General features: G+C 39.0%; 1 protein-coding gene across 4 annotated transcripts in view; it reads right to left on the minus strand.

Moving 5' to 3' along the window:
- Positions 1-18,216, minus strand: part of kif1b (kinesin family member 1B) — a 56,014-nt gene that overhangs the window by 17,129 nt on the left and 20,669 nt on the right. For 2 of the 4 annotated variants that reach the window (XM_054609247.1, XM_054609244.1), the window contains exons 11-23: positions 17,694-17,772; positions 17,438-17,580; positions 14,941-15,074; positions 13,555-13,634; positions 12,925-13,000; positions 11,848-11,927; positions 11,290-11,396; positions 10,812-10,895; positions 10,413-10,593; positions 10,218-10,290; positions 2,593-2,698; positions 1,363-1,511; positions 327-505 (exon numbers count right to left, since the gene is read on the minus strand). In XM_054609247.1, the coding sequence (XP_054465222.1) occupies positions 327-505; positions 1,363-1,511; positions 2,593-2,698; positions 10,218-10,290; positions 10,413-10,593; positions 10,812-10,895; positions 11,290-11,396; positions 11,848-11,927; positions 12,925-13,000; positions 13,555-13,634; positions 14,941-15,074; positions 17,438-17,580; positions 17,694-17,772 (1,471 nt within the window). Of the gene's footprint in view, positions 1-326; positions 506-1,362; positions 1,512-2,427; positions 2,446-2,592; positions 2,699-6,209; positions 8,012-10,217; positions 10,291-10,412; positions 10,594-10,811; positions 10,896-11,289; positions 11,397-11,847; positions 11,928-12,924; positions 13,001-13,554; positions 13,635-14,940; positions 15,075-17,437; positions 17,581-17,693; positions 17,773-18,216 lie in introns of those variants that run through there. The other 2 variants (XM_054609243.1, XM_054609246.1) reach the window with 2 other exon arrangements.

Below are 18,216 nucleotides of genomic sequence, written 5' to 3' on the forward strand. Positions count from 1 at the left end.
TATTACAGTGCACTTAACATTAATGAGAAGCAGAAAGGGAATATACTGCACACCTAATGGATGGAGGGAGGGGATGTAGATATGTCAGTCTCATTCATTCAATTCATTGTTCTTTTTGTGAAAAAAGTTCTGGTACTGAAGGCATGAGAAATTATCTGACAACAGTCTCATTGAGAAAACTCAACATTTGAGCAAAAGCAGACTGTAGTTATATAAACTAAATTTGCATAATAGATGACGTGTTGCACCTGCACTGGCTAAGTATTTAAATATTAAACGCATCTAACTAAAACCAGGAATAGATTTAGATATGAGGCGGGCATTACTTGAGTTTATCAAGGGACCAGTAGTGCGTGGCTCCATTCTTCAGGTCCTGAACTTCTACAGCCACCACGGTGCGGGGGAAAGGCCTGGAGTCACGCTCTTTCTCTGGCTCGGAGGACAAGAGCTCCGGAGGCAGTGGAGAGTACAGAGTGTCTGTCAGCAAGACGAACTGGAACTGGACCTGAAGAAAGGGAGAGGTGGTTGGAAATGGAAGAATAAACAGAGAGTATAAAAAAACATCAAGGCAGTCGAAAATGGTCATGAGAATCCATTCTGATTTGAAGCATCCGGATTAAAGCTCTGAACCTTTATTCAAGAGGTTTGTCACATACAAGACTCTGGAGTCACGCAGGGCTCACCGTCTTTTCTGGTATGGTTTTATTTGACTGCAAATATACCAAGGTTGAAAGATCAAACATATTCATACTTCCCTCCATTTTGTGGGCTATCTCTTCCCAGCATCCTCCGGGCCAAAATGCTCATTCTGATTCATGGTCAATCCTCAAAATGCTAAACCAATTAACAGCACTGGATATAAATTATAGACAGAAACCCAAAGAAAAAAGAAAAAAATCCCCGGAAAATCATGTTGGGCCTAGACCTGGAGGAAAATATAAATCACACTGGTCTACTAGTGGAGAAGGTGGACCATCGCTTTTGATTCATAACAAATGAAATTTCTCTATGTGACAATGGGTCAGAACCCCACTCTGGGAAGAATGAAGGATTGCCTTCGGCGCAAACACACATTATGCTTTAAATTGAGTGTGGACAGATAAATAAATCACTAACAGGACATCATCACACCTTCATCTAACTTCACTGTTGAACATCCCAGAACATTGACGCTCAATGGCTATGAGAGTGACTCACATCTGTGAATGTGTTTTTAGGCCTTTCAGTAAACCAGGTTAAAACTCTTCTGTTTTGTGTTTCACAAGTTTATCTTATTTTATTTTTTTTACTCTCAGAGTTGGAAACCCACCTTTAACTAATGCTAAACTTCAATAAAGTAAACTGAAATATAATTTTTCTTACTTTCTTCTTTAGCTCTACACTAATGGCGTTGGCCTCCTTCAGGTAGACGGCGTTCCCCCACAGCTGGTCACGGAGTGAAGTGAACTGATGGTACCTCCACTTTCTGAAGGCCCACTGTGCCAACTCAAACTCGTGCTGAGTCCACGGCACTGCAGGGAACAGGAGACACAAGTGATGTTAACATGAATATATATACACATACACATACAAACACACACACAATGTAGATGCACATAGAACCAAAAAGGACCATACCAGTGTTTTTTTAACTTATTTTAGTCCAACTACAAACACAGAGTACTTTACATTAATACCTGCAATTATAGGTAATCCATCATGTGGAATGTGGTGTTGCCTTTATTTTGAGTCAATATTTCTTGCATGCAGTGCCTGTGCTGAAAACTTTTCTTTTATGATGTGTTCAGGGACCTCCAAGATTAAAATTTACAGTCAGCTGCACAAAACCATTAATTCGCAAGCACTGTTTGAGGGAAATCAAAACCAGAAGACAAACAGGGGAGGGGACATTGTCTTGTTTCTTGTACAAGCCACAGTCCCTCCACCAAATGCAAAGAACATTTTACACCATCACCAAAATTCAAAACACAGGATTAGAACCTGCTATTGCTCTCAACTGAATTAACAACTATATTCCAGTGAATCATTTTATTTGAACTAAACATCATATCACCTTTATGGATGAGATGACTCTAAAAGCAATAAGAGTCAAAGATAATAATAAAGTTGATGTTAAGGTTGAGTGAAATTAATAATATATAAAGACATAGGAGTAAATTAGGACTTCATCATTAATGAAGTCAGACAAGAAAAGTGTTTTTGCCTTTCTTCCTGAACATGAAAAACTATAAGTATGGTCCTTTAGAGTAAAAGTAAAATGTTTTTATCATTAGTAGTATGTTTAAATTACAAAGGAATTACAGGATACGTATGGACTTGTTTCACTTAATACCTTGAATGAGTAATTAGTATGGCAATATTAACTTATTTAAATTTGAATGAAGTTGATATTACATTCTTCTATAAAACAGGAAATACTTAACGCACATCCCAGAAGTTTAGGATCTGGACAGAAGTGTGAAGAAAACATAAAGTTCATTATTATATTATATAATTCAATATATTAAATATAGATATGTATAAACTATACATTTTGGGCTTAGACAATGATGTAAATAAATATCTTCAGGAAAGAAGATTTACAGTACACACCTTCCTCTTCCTCCTCCTCCTCCAACTCTTCTTCATCAGGTGTCTCAGCGACCAGAGAAATAGTCTCCACCTGTTTCTGAAGTTCCTGCAATTTGCTCTCGTACACCTGGACACCAACACACAGGGACGAAGAAAGAGAACATGGAGAATTCTCCATCAGCCGCAACAACCGGGGAACTTAGCTAGCCAAAATAAACACCTTAATGTGAGAATTACTGTACAGACTTCACTTTGACAGTCAGTACTACCAAAGTTTTATTTCTACATTAAAGAAAAGTACTGAAACCTTTGGTTACTGGTCCAAATTACTCATGGATACATGCAGCTGGATGTATAAACCAAGCAATGAGACATGAAAATGGGTTTAAAATTTCCTAAAATGTGTAATAAAATGACATTTTTGACATAGAGATATATATCTATATATAGATATAGATCTATATCTATATATATATGGGTGTTTTTGTATATTGCATGCACGATGGGTAAAGCACTAGCAGTGAAAGCTATTGATAACTTAAAGTACTGTGAGGATAATATATATTAAATAATCAAAAAATCAGATGTCTACTGTACATAAGAAAAAATAAGACATAATCCTCAAAGTCAGAAAACAAATTGAAGAGTTCTGTTCAAAAAAGACAAAAAAATAAGATATTATTGTAATTTCTACCTTTTAGACAAACGTTTTTTTGGGTAGCACAATTCTTGAGCAAATGCAATGCATGAAAAACGTTCACCTTTTAAAAAAAACAACTTTCTTCTAAAATATGTATGCAATGTTCTGAAATATAACTTGATGGAAACAATTAAATATATTATATTCTGAGAGAAAAAGCTGGAATAGATGGAAGAGGATAGGTGCTGCTGGTAGAAGCTGAGTCAACTGTAATCCAATGAGGGGCGCCATCATCAGCAGAGCAGGACAGGCCGTGGTCCCGGTGACCTCATCCTGTTTGTTCAGTGTCTTCTGGGAAGGCAATGCAGCCTTTTCATTTGTCATTAACCTCCTCCCTGCCTAAATCCTGCCAACAAGCTAAAAGCTGAATTCTCTTCATTCAAAAACTATTGAAAATCAAAAAGCAAGTTTTACTGAATGTAGTCACCTGCAAGAAGCTGCTTTTGTAAAACAATGTGCACCATAATCTACCATGTGAATAAAGCATTTGAAGCAGTTTGTTTCAAAACATAAATATTCAAATTCACAAATAGTTGAAGGATGGAAAAGGATAAATGCAATGCCTAAAAACATGATAATGGAATAAGGGGCATGCCAACTAATCCAACTTTCATCACCATCCCATTTTGCAAGTATATGTGGGACATTGTCATGATGCATTATTATAGATTTACTGTAATAAGAAATGGCTAATAAGGGTACAAGTCTGTAGATAATAAGTACTAGCTCTAATTTAAGTGTCTCACAAAGACACCCCTGTGTAATGCTCACATACATTGATCTGATTCTGTCCCTAAACTGGTAAATTGGCAGTGAAAAACAAATACCAACCATATGTAACAAATAGGTGTACTTGGAGCATGTCATTTTATTTCAGTCATATTTTGAAAATCCTCCAGCAACACAGGGATTCAGTATATCCTTGCCTTGTTCACATATGCACTGTACGTTTGCACAAGCTGCTTGATTAAGGAGTAACAACTTGGTACACAGCCACAATGAGGCACTTGATATTGCAGATTCAAAAAGCAGATGTACAACACTCAGCAGACATTTTGAGTTGAGCCTAACACAGCATATATATATATATATATATATATATATATATATATATATATATATATATGTATATTTCGAAAGAAGAGTACACTATACACTTTCAATGTTGTATACTTTCCAGCTTACCTGGTCGCCATTAGCACCATTGTATACATTTTAAATAACATTCTTTAATGGAGCATTTATTAGGGATGAAGAAATGAAGGCCATCGCATGCAAAGATAGTCAAAGACATGAGGCGAAAGGTGGAGAGACTGGACTTGCATATGTAATTATATTATTTGGTTTTTGTTACAGCATAGTATAGCTAGCATAGAATATAAACTGTCAAAACTATTAGTATAAAACACAGAAACACTGAAAAAGTGGACATTTTGATAGTCCTCAATGGTCTCCTTCATGTTGCTGAGTGTCACTGTTCCTATAAAAGGATTTAAAGGCCATCTGGAACATTAAGGTTATAATTGATGGGTTCTTTTAAAGCTATGAAATGCATCAGGGAAAAGAAAGATTGACAGGCAGACTTGCTGCTAGTTCAAAATAACGGATTTCATAGACCGTCACTCTGAAAGATCTATCCATGTTTCATGAGTATGTGGCATTTGATGCAGCTAAAACAAGGTAGTCCTAAAATTCTTATTTGACATGGATAGTTCTCTCGGGACAACATTATGCAAACGCTTCAAGTCTCTGTCCTCCCTCCAACATTTTTTAAGGGGAATCTGTGGGAGCCATGACAACACTCTGTAGGACATCCAATGGTAACACGGAGAACTCTGTACTTACTCAGTGAACCACAAACCCAGAATGTAAATTTAAGGCCGCATGACACGGAAATCAGAGCTAAGTTTGTGAAGTGTTGGTTTATACAGGAAGAAAGAGAAACATTTTTGAACTGTGTGGACTGGGTACAGTGAAACTTTAAAATAGTAACAATTTTGTGGATCTTGTCTCCACAGATCGTCCTAGCATTCCCGCATAGTGGTTCTTACATTTGATAGTGTCTTTAGTAAACTCTCCAGGATTCTGGGAGAACATAGCATTATTAGCCAACATAAAAACTTTTAACATTAAAATTAGTGTCTTCACTAACTAATTGACTTGAGGCAGTGCAAAGTACTGAAATACAATTATGTGACAGTTACATACTTGGAATAAAAAAATTAAAATAAAATAAAAAGCAATAAAGTTGCCTACTAAGTAATTGAATAAATGTTGTTGTTTCTTAAAAGTTAGTTTGGTTAGGTAAGTTATGAAGGTTGCCAGTTTTGCATGAGTATTGATTTAAAAAGAGGGGAAAGGAACTATTGAATTTTAAATGCACAGCAGGATTAACATAGGTAGACACAAAAAGGCACCTTTTGATTACCACTTTCTTTGACCACTATTTCAGTCTATTTAAAAGGCAGTCATGCAATTGACTAGTGCATCAAGTTATTCCATAATCAATTTAAAAATGTCTAACCTACTGGTGTTTTGATTCCAGATCTAGACCAGTGGTGATTTATGACAGAAAATATTTTATGAGGTACAACAGAAAATGTATAACTGCAAAAAAAACTGATTATTTCATACTCAGATTCAAATACACGTAAATAGAAATAAATAAATAAGGTCTATGTTCCTAATTTGGGCTACAATATCAACGAAAGGCTTTGATGAAAATGAGACACTTTAGAGTGTTTATACTATAGTGGCTAAAAACATTCATGATGAATCAATACTAAAATGGCAAAGATGTAAACTCAGAAATGTAACCATGAAGATAATTTTGGCAAATAAAAGCATGATTGATGAATTGTCACACATGCTGTCAAATGAGTAGTAGGCATGATGTTTCTCTTCAGACCCCCCCCAAAAAAAATGAAATTGTCCCTTATCTGTTGGCTTCAATTCCTTATGACAGCTCTCCCAATGCTAATGATGACAGTGCACACAAATGCAGCAAAAACTGATAAAATGGCATATATTATAATGATGATAAAATGTCTTCTTATAATACATACAATACGTTTGGATCAACCAATAACACACTGATCAAGTGCAAAAGTCACAATCTGATTGAGCTGTTTGAGTCACATGATTCAGAGCTGTTGTGATCTGTAATGTGTTTGTCTACTAAAAGTTTCTTAAACTAGTTCCTGATTCTACAAATCCCACTCAGACTGCCGTCTCTCTACTGGCTTTTAGATTGGGAGCAGACATTTGCCTGCGCATTCGCGGAGGAGCCTGAAAGCTGATTGGCTGGTTAGCGTAGTCAGTGTGATGGTACTGCTGGTAGCCATTGAATCTGCCATCTGTGTACATCATGCCATCATGATGGCAGGGCTGATGGTGATGGTGTTGCTGGGGATATGCTGGCTGGCCCTGATGGTGTCGGGGCTGGTAGAAGGATTGCGTGTGCCTCCTGTTGCTTTCAGACTGCTGCAGGGACTCCATGGAGCCAGAGGGCCGCTGGCGGTGATTAAAAGAGTTGCTGCGGACTCGTTCATTGGGCTGCTGGTTTTGGTTGTTCCTATAGTTATGTCTGTGACCCTGGCTTAAACCTTGCTCCAAGTCTTTGCTCCTGCGCTGGACTGATGGGCTTGGCAATGGGTTAGTGACTTGGATCAGTGAAGCAGCCATCGGTTCTCTAGACTGCAGTCCATCTCCAGCCTGGCTGTCTCCCTCCTCTTCTTCTTTGGGCACCTTTAGCTCAATGACCTGCTGATCTGTTATTATGATATGAGTACCAGGGCTCCATGAATTGCGGTGCTTAGGGTTGCTTTTGAAGGGAAAGCGTAGCTTGCGGTCTTCTGGGGGTATAAAGCGGTGTGGTCCGGTTTGCCGGCGGAGCTGCTTGGAGATCTCTTGCTGCTGAAGGCCCTTGAGGCGTAACTGCTCTTGACGCATCCAGCGCATGTGGCCTCGCTTTAGGGTTGAGTCATCTCCTGTACTTTGGCCTGTTTGTGAATCAACATCATCTCCATCAGGCTTTTCAGGCAAAGGAGGTTTTCCTTCTCGAGGGCTTGGAGTTGGGGCAGCGCAAGCGGAAGTGCCTACATGAGGCTTTTCTTGGCTCTCTGGGGTGATGAGCGGAAGGACCTTTTCCATTTTGACCATCTTGTTCCTGAGAGCACGGATCTCCTCGTCTTTCATATTGTTTTGTTTTTTCACCTCGTGCAAGATGTCCTCAAGTTTGTCAATGTGCACCTTTAGGTCATCCATAACAACCACTCCTGTTCGAGACCCATTAGTAAGGACGTCCTCAATGCGCTCATCACCAACGCCTACAGTGTCCCAAACATCCCGAGCCACTGCCCTCCACGAGTCCCGCTCGTTGGGGTCCTTCTTGCTATAGCTAGCGCAAAGCTCCTTCATCTTCACAATGGCCAGTGCCTCAATTTCCTGCCGTGTTTGGCGGAAGTCATTGAGCGCTACTTCATAACAGATTTCTTTGACTGCCTGGATTTTCAGGTCAGAGATGGTCACCCACTTGGAGTCCTTGGTGATGCGACGCCGCTGAGGGATCTGGTACATTTTAACTGGCTCTCTTATCTTCCCACTGCTGGGTAATCCACACTTTCTCACAATGCTTTGTAGCTTGCTGGGGGGCAGCTTTTCCCTCAAGGAAGTGATCAGTCTCCAGCTCTCTTCACAAGACCTCTTATCTGAGTCATCCCCACTATCAGAGTCTCCATCCTTGAGAAAACAACAAAGGAAACAAACCAAAGGGTTCCCAAAAAAAAGGAGAAATTAAAATGGGAAATCAAAGAGAGGATGAAAAGATGGCTTTTTTTCTTATTTTTTTTCTTTTTTAAAGAATGAAAAAAGGTATGAATATGCAACATGGGAACTTCAACTGTGAGTAAGGTTGAAGTTATATCAGAAAATAATACATGAACTTGGTTAGAATTCTGCTGTTGAATTTAGAGATTTTAGGATATTTACCAAAAAACACTATTGCACTGTAATAATGTTATCTAAATGATGTGCATACATCATAACTGTAAACGATGTATGTCACCATGCAGAATCCATCCATCCAGACTTACGCTCGAAATAAAGATAGAAAAAGAATTACAAATCCAACAAACAGTGGCTTCCATTGACTTTCTTGCTTGTCAGTCGGTCATTGTCATGTTTTTTCAAATGAAATTGTGATATGGATATGAATAAATTCTTTAAAACAGTAATTGCTGTAAAAAGTAGGCCTCTACATCGCAGAAATAGCGATATCAACTTCAACAATACTGTTCCCAATGTTGCACATTGATATAGATAAAGTAAAAGGTAAAGCATGTCTATCATGATTAGAAAAGAAATATTAATAGAGAGTAGTTGCTGATTGGAGCCTTCTTGTATTTTTTTGTAATATTCCTCTTCTTAATAGAATTTTTTGTGATTTGAAAGCTGGATCCCAAACATGCTACAGTGGCATGCATATAGAGGAATTTTTGGATCGTTCTCCCTTTAGTCCAGAAGGTTTCAGTGGCTTTAGTATTAGCAGTGAGTTAGAAGACAGAGTGTTCTTGCAGTTGATCAGAAAGCCAGTAGAGAGAGTAGAGGCAGGAGTGAGGGTAAGTGTTAATCCACTACAAGAAACATGTTAGTTGGAAAAAGAATGCAGTTTCTCATTTTTGTAGACAAAGTACATTACAGATCACAACCATTTGGTACAGATAATCAGGTTTGTGTATGATAATGTATCTATGGCAAAAATTTGACATTATGTTGATGGGAGTCTGAAACCCCTATGCCTGTAGCTCTGCACATAAAACCAGTATGGGGGAGGTCTGAGATTCAATGATTCAACTGTAAGCAGTGATAACTCTGTTGTTGAGTCGTGCTCTCAGTGTTCTACACAGATACCAGGTGAGGCTAGCAAAAGAGGTAGCCAAAGAAGTCAATGAGAAACCACATTGTCACTATCTGTCAAAAAACTACAGCAGGATTTGTTGTTATCACAATGCATTGTACATGTCAGCAACTGCATTGAAGAGATGAAACTCAGGATAAAACACAGCAAGAAAACTAGAGTAGAAATCTAATCCAAGCAAATCAACAGCCACTTCAAAGCTGACCAGTTCAACAGCAAACACTGCAACTTAGTCCAGAACCAGTACTGAATGAGTTAAGAAAACATGCTATTAACATGAACCATGCAAAAGCAGCATGCCTTTATTAAAAAAAGGCAATGTGTCTCAATGTGTTACTGACAAATATTCAATCAATTTTAAATACATTTTGGATCTTAATATCAAATCAACTTTAGCTGTAAGTTGCTGTTTTGCAAGATTCAGATACACTATAGACACAAGAAAAGTGAAAACAGGGATTTGAGAGGGGATCCTCCCTTGATCAAATTGCTACAGAAAAATCAGTCAAACTCAAGAGGAAGGCAAGTAAAAAGCTCATCTGTTCCAAACCAGAAAACCTTCCATGCAAGAAGAACAGACATGCGCTAGGAAAAGTGTGATTCACTCACACACACACACACACACACACACACACACACACACACACATCTCAAAAGTGTGAGAGCTCAGAGTGAGAATTAGTACTAGTCAGACTCAAATGGACCGAGTGGAACCATCATCCCCAAAAAATAAAACTAGCTTTCCAATTGTAATTGACCATAGAAAAACCATGCTTTAACTTTAAAATTCCACTTATGACATTTCAATCAAAATCACACAAACTAGCTGAATCACTCAAGAAGCTGCATTTAATTATAACTTTACTTGCAAAAGGCATGCAATGAAGTATGGCTTAATATCTATTAAACCCACTCTGTAGTTTACTACTAACTTGTCTACAACTTCTAACATGGTGATTACACAAAACAAACTGAATCCATTAAATTCACAAAGTGGGTTTGATTAATATCCAGCTTATTTGAACTCACCAGTCGCTGTTGTTCCAGAAGTTGATCTGCTTCCTCCTTCTCCTTTTTGTACAAGATTTCCATCTCAGTGAGCCTACATAAATGAGCAAAAAATAGTGTAAATTACATTACACAATTTGTGATATACTGTGCAATCTATAACAAATCAGACTACTATTAGAAGGTAAAATATAGCAAACAGGATGGATTGCATACCTTTTCTCCATCTCCTGCTTCATGTCGATGCCCTGCTTCTCCAGAAGCTCTCTCTGAGCAAAGGTCCAATCCACCGGCTCTACAGGGGTTTCAGCAGTTGGCGTTTTCTCTCTTTCAGCTCGAGCCTGTTCTGGATGGTTGAACCGGAACACGTGGTTCTTTCCCATAATGATGCGGTTACCTAAAAGAAGGTAGGGCAGAAATTAGTGTGGAGAGAATGACATTACCAAAGACATTGTCCATTCAGTGCTTATAAAACAGCGTAAATGTAATAGATCCAAGTCTTGTTTTCCTAATATTATTATATTCAAGATAAAGCATCACAAGCGGTGTTATGATAATACAAGTATCACTTTAACAGATTATCTACAACTTTAATTGCAAATACGAGATAAATACCTGAACGAAGCTGGATCGAATCCTCAACACGCTTGCCGTTGACGTAGGTTTCTGATCCCTCGCACGGAACCAGCATGACGACAACTTCACCAAAAAAACATCAACTCATCAGTGACCCATTTTGAGTCTCAAAAGCTCATCAATGTTCATTTTCAAATGGTAAAGGATAAATACCTAATGCAGAGTTTGAAAAGATTACTGACATTTATGGCATTATTTTTCAATAAGAAACAGAAGATGAATCTTGAGTCTATATTTATCCACCAATGTAGTCCATTGTCACATTCACAGTGCCAGGGTTGATTTAAATGGTTTATTTGCAGGTAACTAGGGGTTACATGTATCTTTCATTAAATCAGAGCAGGAAAGGTTATATCAACTATGCTTCCAACTCTGCTTAATTGAAAACAATCCATATACTCAACACACATAAGCCAAGGCAAACATAAGCAAGAAAACTCATAATATGGTGCCTCACCATTTCCATTGGCATTCCTCTCGCTGCGAAAGATGCAGTGCTCTTCCTTGATATGAGCACCACTTAAAACGATGTCCTGTCGTCTCTCAGCATCAGCCTGACCCACCCTGAAATAATCACAGAGGCCATTTTGAGAGAGTGAACACTGCCCTCTCATTGTATTGGCGGCCATTTTGTCAAAAAGTCAGAGGCAGAAGTTAAATGGAACCTTTAAACCATACTTTTACAAGACCCCACTTCTAAAACACTATACGTTCCTATGTCTGTGATCTATGATTGTTCCCCGGAGGCGCGATTGTAACAAAATACCCAACACAAATATTCTACAGAGGGGGCCAAAAGGAAACAAGGGAAGAAAGTAACTTAAGACAGTGAAACCTTTTGTGATTTAAAGCCAGTTTCCCCTGACTCTGAATTTAATTTTCCCTCTTTTGATGTTAGACAAGAAGAGCTTTCAGAGTAGCTGTTCAGATACTGCTGAGATATTGTCTGGAAGAAATTCAAAACCTTTCTATATCCTCTGCAGCAATTCAGTGTCATCATTCAGGTTCTGGTTACCTTGTAATTCCGTCTTTGATGTAGTAGAGCAGACACTCTGACATGAGAGGATCCTCATTCAGGTTTACCAGGTGTGGAGTCTACAGAGGAAACATGAGAGGTAGACAGTTTACCACAAAAAACATTCCTAGGATTTCCACTTTCACCAATATTCAGCAGCGCCAAAAAGTTAAGTGCCGGTATGTAATTTCTATTACTGTGGGCAATGGGTAAAGTTTCATATCAAACATTGCTGGTGACCTGTCAGTGATACACGATACACAGTACATGAACATGGACAGAAATGGTTTCATTGACAAAGTGCCGACACCTCTAAAGCCTGATACATCACATTACCCCACTACAACTCATTCTAGCAGCTACTGGTCACACCACCAACCTTTTTTGGAGAAAACACCCCATTAAAGTCAGTGTATAGATCACACGGCTTCTCAGCGAAATGCTAACCCATTGAGCGGCAGTGAATGAAAGGAGAAAAAAAAAAAGAATGGAGGACAAATGGATCAGAAGTAGAAAAAAACCTAAAACACATAAATTAGCAGCATGGGAGGGAGATCTAAACATGCCTAAAAGGGATTCATTTCAAAGAGGGGATTTTTTTTTTTTATTTTTTTGAAACGATTGATCTAGTGACTAGTTCCTAACAGTCTGTGACAGAGACTTAGTTAAACATGGAGGGGGGAAATTAACTGTCGATTCTCCGCACAGTAGTTTAATAAAATGCATATCTGTGCAACTAGTGCCTCATGAGGGCAACTCTGACCATGAAATAACTACATTTATGATTTTAGAAGCACTACTTAATCTAGTGCAGGAAAGGCGCTTTGTTTTCTTACTCAATTTAACAAACCTTCTTGGTTGGATAACAATCAAGCTGGTCATCAAAAGGGCTTTCATGGCTAAGCTGAGTATGTGAAAGAAGCAAATGAAAGAGTGGAAAGAAAGAATGATGAAGTGAGTAGATGAGAGAAACCAGTGACGGTACAGGGAGGGTGCTCATAGAAAAACACAGCATAGGACAATTTGACACAGCCCTTCTCCATCAACGTCTGTGCTTGTGTCTCATGTCTTTTCTACCTTTTTAGGAGAGAAGACCCCCAAAGTGCCACCATCTTCACGGATAGCCACACCCATCTCGGCAAGCAAGGCCTCCCTGTGGTGAAGAAAAAACATTTGTAGGCTCAGGAACGATACTCAAAAAGACAGCATGATGCAGGTTATCTCTTACAAAGACTTTCTGCAACAGAAAAACAAATACTCTACATTTATTTTCAGCGAAGAGCCTTTGCATAATGATAGGAGAAAGTGGATGAGAAGTGATGGTGTGCAACATCACAGTAAGTGATCTGTGGAATGGCAACAGGCCGAGAATGGCACCAGTGAGATTCAGCGGACAGACATGGTTGATATGTCTGCAGCCACAGATGAGTGGATACAGGGGAAGAGAGGGTTGTGAGAGGGGTGTTTGTGCAGCAGACTGTGACAACAGAGAAGTGAAGGGAGATAGACAGAATGAGTGCAGAGGAAATGAGACAGATAGGTGAAAGAAGTGAGACGGACACCACAGTGGGGTGAAAAGACAGAGACAGAGCTATGGGGGGTTGTCGAGCACTGACAGGACACAGACGAATTGAAAGAAGGGTGGAGGCCCACGTATGACACATATCTCTCCCCTTGAGAGATAGAGGTGGAAAAGTCAATACAGACCTCTCCATGCGGATTGCCTCGGTCTTTCGAAGTTTCTCTTCCCAGGTTTCATTGAGCTCGGCAATGATCTTTTCCGATTCCTGAAGAGGAGAGGCAAAGTGTGAAGAAAACTACACAGAGTCTGGTTTCAAGGAATGTCATCTGTTATAGCAGTGACAAAGGTGCGTTCTTGGTCAAGTTCATGTCCTTTCTTTCATTAAAGAAAGTTTAGAGTCACGCATAAAACAGAGAGGGGCAGTGTAACATACTGCTGTGATATTATGACAATTATGGCAAACCATACCTTGTCCCTCAGTTTCCCTCTGTTAGTGTTGCTTTAAAGCTCGAGTAAAAATCCTTGTTCTTTTTATAAAAGCAGTGGGCTACTATTCCTCTGGGTATTGATAATCTCTATGACATGTGTTACTATAAAGGTTTATTAAAGCAGTATATAGTCATCTTAGTTTAAGCTCACAATGAATTGTTATGTTGGGCAATACTGAAAATAATTGTAACTTTTATCAGGATTTAGGTAACCTTAACTGTAGTCTTTGTTTCTCTATAACTAACACTGATGCAACACCTTTAAGGATCAAAGGACGCGAATATTATGTGCTTTATTAAAGCTAAAAGCCAATAAGGCTGGATCTATTTTGGTCGAATTTCATCAGTATCTGCGTCGGTGCTTGACGTCATTGGATGACAGACAAGACTGGGCACCCTGGTTGCCATGGAAACTGCAGCTCCTCATTGGTTGGTTGTTGCAATGCTTGTGCTCCCTGATCAACAGAGTGAGAGGTCTACTGCGAGCGTGAGAGAAGTAAAGCTCAGTGGCCACATGAGGACTGAGAGGTAGAACGAGTGCTGAGTAAAGGCTATGTGTGGGCTAAAATTAAACAGCAGCCATCTTGACATTAACACATGAACTTGTAATTTATTGAACAAATATTAAAGTGTGAGGCTTTTATTTTAAGTTGGTATGAAGTTATTTACTGTAGTATATATCTATAGTATATAAATACTACAGCCCTATCTGTCTTTTCAAATTTTAAATAAAAGTGTGAATGCTTATGCAATGTGGCAATAATTTATACAAGAATTGTTAATCAAAATATATTATTATTGTAATATCCGACAACAACAGGTGAAGCCTGTGCCACATACTTGTGGTAATAGGCAGTGGAGGGGAAATATTGTTGATAGATACAAAAGAAGAGCAAGTGACATTTATTTTAACAATAATTATTGTTTTTTAATAATCAATAATTAAGAATGTGTTTAACCATGTTTCAATGTTGAGCTGTCAAAAAGCTAAATAACTAAGATTTTGAAGTAGCCTTAGCAGGTTGGAAGATAGCTGTGGACACAACACAAGTGTGATTTGACTGCTGCAGTCTCCAGCTTTACCTTGAGTCTTTCGATAGCCTCCTCTCCTCCAGGGGTGGACATGATGCGCTCCTGGATGCTGGTGACCGACTGAAGGCCCCCCTGGTTACACAGTGAGCCAGAGGATGGTGAGGCTGTCAGGGAACCAATAGGGGCTGTGGAGAAATGGCCAGGGCGTTGGTTCTCTGAGGCTATCAAGTATCTATTCTTATTGTTCTGAATGTCTTTGAGGTCTGAGCCAACAGCCGGAGAGAAAGAGGGAGAGAAAGAAGGAGAACCACACAGAGAGAGGTAGGATAGGCCCAGGACAGGGGAATAATGGGATAGAGGGAACAAAACACATAAAATGGAGGAAACAAATACCAAATAAGAGGAGATTGAGGAGTGAAAAAGATGGGGAAAGAGAAGACAAAGGGAAGGGAAGACCAATGTAAGACACATGTTTTCAAAGGGATCAAAGGGTTTAGACAAATACCCAGCTACAGAGAGCAGTTTTCATCCAGGTGGTTTGTAACAGTTTGCTTGCACCAACTCTTTAACTCCCAGAGCAAATACATACAAGAGTTTCCAGAAGGCTGTTTTTATGTTTTATATTTACAGGTCCCAGCAATTAACTCTGAGCACTTCATTTCTAGTGTGTACAAATTTGAGAATTAGGATGATGTCGCTTTTTGTCGACTGAAAACAAACTTAATGAAAACTGCTATCAGTGTATTAAGTACAGGATGGGAGACTGTAAGAGGATCTGGAGAGAGGACGGATGAGATTCATTGACACATGCCACCAAGTTCAGCCTGCAGACGAGTAGTTTGATTCAGCGTGCGCTCACACAACCACCATAGCGGAGCCACAGCAGCCCCACTAAAGGTCATTCGGATCATGTCAATATACTAGCCCCTGCGGTTCCATAGACTGTGGCTTCTAAGAACTAAATTTAAATCACAGATTGCCACTCAAAGTAGAGTTTAAAGAAGTTGGGAGGTGCTGACATTTGTGTCCAGTTGACACTTTCAATATATTTTTTTCATATTCAAGAACAATATGGAATGAGTACTGAGCTACTCAACTGGCATGTAGAACGTACTGGGATAACAGTAACAAAATGTATGTTCTTATCCTTCACATGCTTGAAACAGATGAACACCTGCTTTTGGTCAGGAACTCAGGTAAATACATTTATGGAGATTATCAGCACAAAAGGGAAAGTAGGAGTTATTAGGGATTTCTGAGAATACGGCAAACTATCAAACTAACTATTAAATACAGACTATAATAACACAAAGCTAGTCAACTCTGGTGCAGCTACATAAAACATTTAAAATCATGCACCTTTCCATTTGTAGCTTTGAGCCTCAGTTTGAGAACTGAGAAGTGCCATTCTAAAGATTTGAGCACTGTCACCTGCAGCGGATGGTTAGTAAGCAGAAAGCAAGAAGCAGAAAGAAAGTGAAAGCATTAGAAAGTGAGTCAAAGACAGATATGGTCTAAAAATGGTGCGGGTGCCTTGGGGCTGGGGAAGACAGACAAGCTATTCTGAAAGTAATGTTTCTAAAAGGGATATTCAAAAAGTAACTTGTGATACAGTTGGACTGGAGCCTGTGAATAGCTGCTTGCCGCCATCATTGAAGCACAAAGCATGCTAAGCTAGTGTCATGCTAGCCCTCGCCAGATCAGCACATCTACAGAAGCCTGGCATTTCTGAGTCTCCTTCTATAAGGCTTTTGCTTTTTTAGCATTTACATGCAAAGCTGGTAGCAGATTAAATATGCAGGTAATAGGGGTTATAAGCAATGTTAGCTATTATTAATAGGGCAAATTGTGATAGACAATTCGTGACTACCACGTGTATACACACATTTGATTCCACTGCCTGGGCAATCATCCCCCATAGGATCAACTGAGAGGAAGCAGGAAAAGATGAGAAGGGTCAGAGGTCAGCACCAGTAGAATGGGAGGAACAAGTTACGGACATTTCTTAGAGAACTGGATGAGAAGAAATGGCATGGAATGGACTCGTTAAGTGCCATTAGGTATGATCCAAGCAGGCAAGTTATTATTTAGTTCAGATATTTAAAGTTAATTATGGGTGCAATACATCTTTAATTTACTACACTATGAGCCATTACTCTTGAGGAAAGCAATTTAAGTTTAATGCAACTTTTAACTGCCATCACATCATCCAAATATGAATATTTATATTTTCATTAAATGATTTGTAATTGTACAGTATGCAACCTTAAATATTCTTAGAATGTACTGTTCTATGGTGTACATTCTACATTCTACTCAGCAAGGAGGCAAAATAAACCAGTGTAGTATCATGGTGAAAAAGATTTTAAAGCTGTTAAAAGTCCTTTAAGTTATGTACTAGGCATGAATGCACAGTGATACAAAGTTGGATGATTGAAAGAAATGAGACAGTGAAGTAGAAAGAGGATTTTGCCAGCGTGAGGTAGACCCTGAGAGAGAAGGTAGAAGCTGTGTGGCTGCAGATATGGCCTGCTGTGATTAAACTCACTGTCCAGGATGTCTCCCAGACCCTGGGCACGGAGAAGCTCCTTCAGTCGAGCCACTTCATCCTTCAGGTCACGCACCAGCTTATTGTTGGGATCCTCATTGATGACAGCATTGCATTTGATGTTCTTAGCTCGGTCAGCATAGCTAAAAATCGTAATAGTGATAAACTTGATTTAAAAATAAATAAAAATAATTGAACAATTAACTGGAATTATTTTGGAAGTTATTATTAACTAGGTCCTGGATGGAAACCTTACCGGAGCGTGCTGAGAGTTTCATCATAGTTGATATCTGCAGGACTGAGGGCGGCTACCATGGCTGTTCTCGAGTTTCCACCTGATATCAAAGGTTAAAGTAAAGAGGTTAATAATGCGACAATTTGGGCAAATGGCCATTTTTCTAACACACTGTGTGTAGACCAAAACAAGAAAGATTAGTATTAGATTTTTTTTTTTTTTTTTTTAAAAAGACATGATATCCATTGCAGCACAAATGTGCAGCATGGAAGAACGCACTACTATAGAACAAATAAGTGCTGAATACTAATTCCACTAATACAGAACTTCAGTCTCATTAGACTAAACTGCAAAGTACTACATGTGTCATGTGTGCTAAGATTGAAGATACACTGAACTAAGGAGATGGAAGTGCTTGTCTAGTTAGGTTGAATTACAGTCTGCTGACAGTGTTCTTCTTAAATTGGCAGAGAGTAATGTACACTAGTTCAAGTCATTTATTTTTTTTACCCCCCACCTCATCTCACAGGATACATACGGTTCA

This window comes from Anoplopoma fimbria, chromosome 12, assembly GCF_027596085.1.
Source record: "Anoplopoma fimbria isolate UVic2021 breed Golden Eagle Sablefish chromosome 12, Afim_UVic_2022, whole genome shotgun sequence".
Taxonomy (NCBI): domain Eukaryota; kingdom Metazoa; phylum Chordata; class Actinopteri; order Perciformes; family Anoplopomatidae; genus Anoplopoma; species Anoplopoma fimbria.